Source organism: Tenrec ecaudatus, chromosome 3 (genome assembly GCF_050624435.1).
Source record: "Tenrec ecaudatus isolate mTenEca1 chromosome 3, mTenEca1.hap1, whole genome shotgun sequence".
In the NCBI taxonomy this organism is placed as follows: Eukaryota; Metazoa; Chordata; class Mammalia; order Afrosoricida; family Tenrecidae; genus Tenrec; species Tenrec ecaudatus.
Genome location: NC_134532.1, coordinates 133,466,973 through 133,471,401, shown reverse-complemented (window position 1 = coordinate 133,471,401; position 4,429 = coordinate 133,466,973). Strand labels below are relative to the sequence as shown.

Genomic DNA, 4,429 nt, shown 5'->3' with positions numbered 1-4,429 from the left:
CTAATCTTCTCACCAATTATACCATTGTTTCAAAAATTTGGTCCCATGTACTTTCAATAGAATAAAAACCAAACCAAAACAACAAAAAAAATCCCAAACTCGTCAAAAGAGATACATATCCTTTACCTTCAATAGAGGAAACTCTGTATATTTATATTTGTGTTTTATGTAGGTAGTATTTATATTGAACAGTAGCTAATTTCCCTATTATAATTCTTGTATTAACAGGATTAACAAGGTTTATAAAAAGGGCTATTTGCATATGTTTACAACTTAATTGAGATTTGGAATTTTATGCACTTAAGTAAATGCTTTTATTTAATGCCATCTGACCTAGAAGTTATTCAAATGTGTTTTGATTTTTTTATATTATTGTTATCACCTACTTAAATTTTGTGTAGTAAGATTTGACTCCCATGAACTGAACACCCAAAGCAAGAACCTTAACGAGCCCCCACCCCTCACGCCGATTCCACTAATAGTGACTCTGTAAGGCAGAGCAGGGTTTCCGAGGCGGAAGCCGCCCGCCACATCTGTCTCCCTCATTGCTGCTGTTGGGCTCGAACTGCTGACCTTCAGTCTAGGAGTGGGGCATTTAATCACTGCTCCATGGACTCGCCTCCCTCATTGCAATAGACCTAGAACGTTTAACAGTGTTTTGCTAAGAGTGTTTTTGCAATTCCTAATGCAAAGATTTTAATGGAAATTCCATACTAAGGATCAATTGAGGCAGTAATACAAAATGACACAAATGATGATCATGTTATTTCGATAAGCAACATTTTTTAAACGTGAATATCATTTCCACATAACTAAGGTTGTACACGTCCAGTGAAATTTACTTTGCTTTTCTCACTCTTCCTTTCAAATGCAAATGGATGTTTCTCAAAATTTTACGTAGGGCGTCCAGGACAAAGGACCTTAAAACTCTGGATAGCAATTTTCGGTATTAAATACTTCCTTTCACGAGTTCTTTCTCTTGTACGGCTCTTAGAAAAACAGGATAAGCTTTCAATCAGATCGACACCTCCGAATAGCCTAACCGTGCAGGGGGCTCCCCCGCGCCTTGCCCTTCAGTCCAGCACGGACGAAGGGGCGGGGCGGACGCAGCAGCTGGGCCGACGGAAGTTCTGCAGGACCGACTGGAACACGCTGTGTGGCCTGCCTTTGAGCTTCCTATGCGAAGACGCATCCGAGGAGATGGATCTGCGGGTCGGGCTGCTTTGCCCTTTGATTAATTTCTCATGTTCCCTGATTTGCCTTTGTAAGTGGTTCTGGATGGCGACGCCCAAGGACTCCGGGTCCAAGGAAGCACCGTACACCTCCCAGGTCATGCCCTGCTCGTCCCACACCACGTCCCGCACGCGTTTGGACTGCTTCAGCTGGAGCCTGGCGTCGGCGGCCAGCTGCTTCTTCTTCTCGCCCGGGGTGAGCCCCACCTGCGCCGCGGCCGCTGTCACGTTCAGTTTTTGCTCTCGAAGGAACTCGCTGACCCGGCTGGCCCGGCGGGGGCTGGCTTTGACCGAGCGGGCAGGAGTCCGCTTGCCCGAACCCGGGCTGGAGTCACCCAGGCAGTCGGAAGGCAGGTTGAGGCTCGCGGCGGCCTTGGCTTGCTTATGTCCTTCGCAGCTGTTTTCCGGGTTATTCCGCAGCGCGCAAGGGGTGGGGCTGGCAGCTGATGCTGGGACTCCGCTTGCTGGAGATTTGGGCTGGAGCAGGGTGGCTTTGGCCTCGGCCTTCGCTTCGGGGGTGTCAATGCCAGACGACCCTGGTTGTTTTCCCAAGTGAGGAGACACAGGCGTCTTCTCTCCCGCACCTCCCTTCTCGGAGGGATTCAAGGTCTCCAACTGATCAGCTTGGCTGGCGGAGACACAAGCGCTGGGCAGGTTGCAGTCTGGGCCTGTTGAGCAGCCACTGACTGAGTTCACGGTCAGCTCAGATGGGTTGACTTCACATTTGCCTGGGCCGTGACTGCCGTCACCTGGACTGCCTGCACAGAGGACCACCTGGTCCAGAGGGCTAGCTTTCCGGGAGCTGGGATTCGTACCTGCAAGTAGTTGAGAGGTGGGCTCTTCACTCTTGGGAGTCACTCCGCCCAACCTCCCGTGGTCTTTGTGGGAACCTTGATTGTGATCGGAGGCCGCCTTGATGGGCGAGGTTTGCAGCACTTGGCCTGGTAAGTTCACGGAGTTACTTTCCCCCTGCAGAGCTGTGGGGCCTGCTGCAGAGGCTGGGACGTGCTCCTCCGGCAAGATGCCGCAGCACGGGCCCACCTCCTGGGGGGCTAGTGCGCGATTCGAGAGCTCCAGCGTGTGGCTTCTGCCGCCACTGCCGTGACAGATGACCCGCAGCTGCTCTTGTTCAAAATGCTCGGGAGCAGAGATTTCCTTTAAGAAAGCAGTGAGGATGCTGGGGCTGGTGGAGGCCGATCTGCTCTCCACACTTGCCACAGCCTGCACCTCAGCGTCTTGCCGAGCCTTGTTGGGGACTTGGTTCCTCTCACTGTCGGCTTGGTGGGTCATTGTGCTGGCCTCTTTGAACCTGGACACCTGATGCTGCTCTGGGAACAGCGCCGTCTCTGGCTGTGGAGGAAACGTGGAAGCTTGGCTAGACAGGTGGGGTGGTTGAGGTGACACAGAAGTCACGGCCTGGCTGTCCAAGGCCGTGGGAGAGGGCTGCTGATTTTCGGAACACCCAGTTTCCTTGGCTGGAGCTTTACAGGGCTGTGCCTCAGACCCACAGATGGCTTGCTGCTTCCCCCTTTCAGGTCCACCCACAGGGGAGGCCGGACGGCTGGACACCAGGGTTGCTGTGTTTGGAATTGGCACCATTCCCTGGATGGTTTCTGGAGAAGGAAAACCGCTGGGCACTTGGTTTTTGCTGCTACCACAGACGCCTACTGCGGGCCCATGTGACTTGTCAGGTTGCTCTCCTCCAGGGGTTCTTTGTGACGTCACCTGGGCATCTTCAGGTACAGATGGGGAGTTGGCCTTGAGCTGATCAGCCAGGATGGCCTGGTTGATGCACCGATTGGCTGGCATAGCACAGGGTGCCTGGGTAAGATCCTTTTCTACTGCAGAACATGAGGCTGGAGCTGTGGGCATGATGCTTCCTGGCAGCTTGGTTTTACCAGGAGAGTTGAGTGTGGAAGGTGCTTTCTCTACCTCATTGAAGACACTGGGAGAAGACATGTCTGGCGGGGTGGTTGCATGCTCACAAACCGGCGTCAGGGCAACAGGCACTGCCCTGGGGCTGAGGTTTGGTTCTGTAGGCACTCCTGAAAGGCCATTTGTGCTGTTACACAGGAGGGGTGCTCTGTGCTGACATGAGGCAGAGCGACCTTCTCCCAGGTCCTCTTCATTTCCAGGAGCTGCAATCAGAGAAGCTTTAGCCGATCTCAGGGGGTCAGGTACAGTACCCATGGAATTGCTCTTCAGGAAAAGGCCACTTTCCCCTTGAGTCGAGCTCCCACGTAGAAGCAGCTGTAGCTTACAATGAAGACACAGTCAGAGCTGTTGCCTTTCCAGAACACATCTGTGAATCAAGCAAGAGAACAGTACCGTTAGCATGGAACACCCTTTAAAGATGTCAAAGAAGTCTCCCTTACTTAAGACTTCATAAGCAAAATCAAACATCTCAGACCCAACTTCGTTTTATACAAGCATCCACCACGGAAAGAAAAGATTTTGGAAAGAATCATTTCAATTGCATGGGAACTACTTCAATGTATTTATTTTTTGCTTGATTCCAGCAAACTAGGTTCTTAATGCATATACCTGAGCATTGCCTAACTACCTCTGAGGTCACTTGGGTAATCTGCCCTGCCAGGTACCACCACATTCCGTAGAGCTTCTGTGATCGACTCCAGAGATATTAAGATAGATCTGTGGATAGACAGATAGATATCACATGTCTTTGTGAAAAAGAAGGTTTAGAAGTAGAGTCAAATATGAGATGGGGATTTAATAAATGACCAAGAAAACATTTTGGTTTAGAGTCAAAGGGTGGGGCTATTTAACATAAAATAATTGACAAAGTATTCATTTTGAAACAAAGAACACCAAATCTTCACCTTTCACCATTTCCAAAATCAAACCCTAGACACACTCAGGTGGATTAAAGAAAAACTGCAAGAAAACCTATCGGTGCTGTTAGATGTCCACATGACGGTTCTGTAGAAGACACAGTCCTCTTCAGAAGGCACAGTCTTCTACATCCTCCCCATGGCTGCTATGTTGGAGCGCATTGCTGCAGCCATTGTGTCAGTCCATCTCCCTGAAAGTCTCCTCTTCTCCTCTCACCTTCTGTTTTACCTCTATCCTATGCCCTTCTCCAGGGACTGGTCCCTCCTGAAAATATGTCCAAACGAAGCCTTGCCCTCCTTGCTTATTTGGAACAGTATGTGTGTACTGCCAAGACAGATTTATGT

At 50.3% G+C, this 4,429-nt stretch overlaps 1 protein-coding gene across 1 annotated transcript; it reads right to left on the bottom strand.

The window, feature by feature from the left end:
* Positions 1-1,073: 1,073 nt before the first annotated feature.
* On the bottom strand, positions 1,074-3,422 carry GPRIN3 (GPRIN family member 3). The gene has a single exon (XM_075544886.1). It carries the CDS (start codon positions 3,420-3,422, stop codon positions 1,074-1,076), a length of 2,349 nt encoding a protein of 782 aa, XP_075401001.1.
* Between the last annotated feature and the right edge of the window lie 1,007 nt (positions 3,423-4,429).

What these genes read in the sequence shown, in the direction of transcription:
- GPRIN3 (XM_075544886.1), bottom strand. Translation starts at nt 3,422, where the DNA reads ATGGGTACTGTACCTGACCCCCTGAGATCGGCTAAAGCTTCTCTGATT.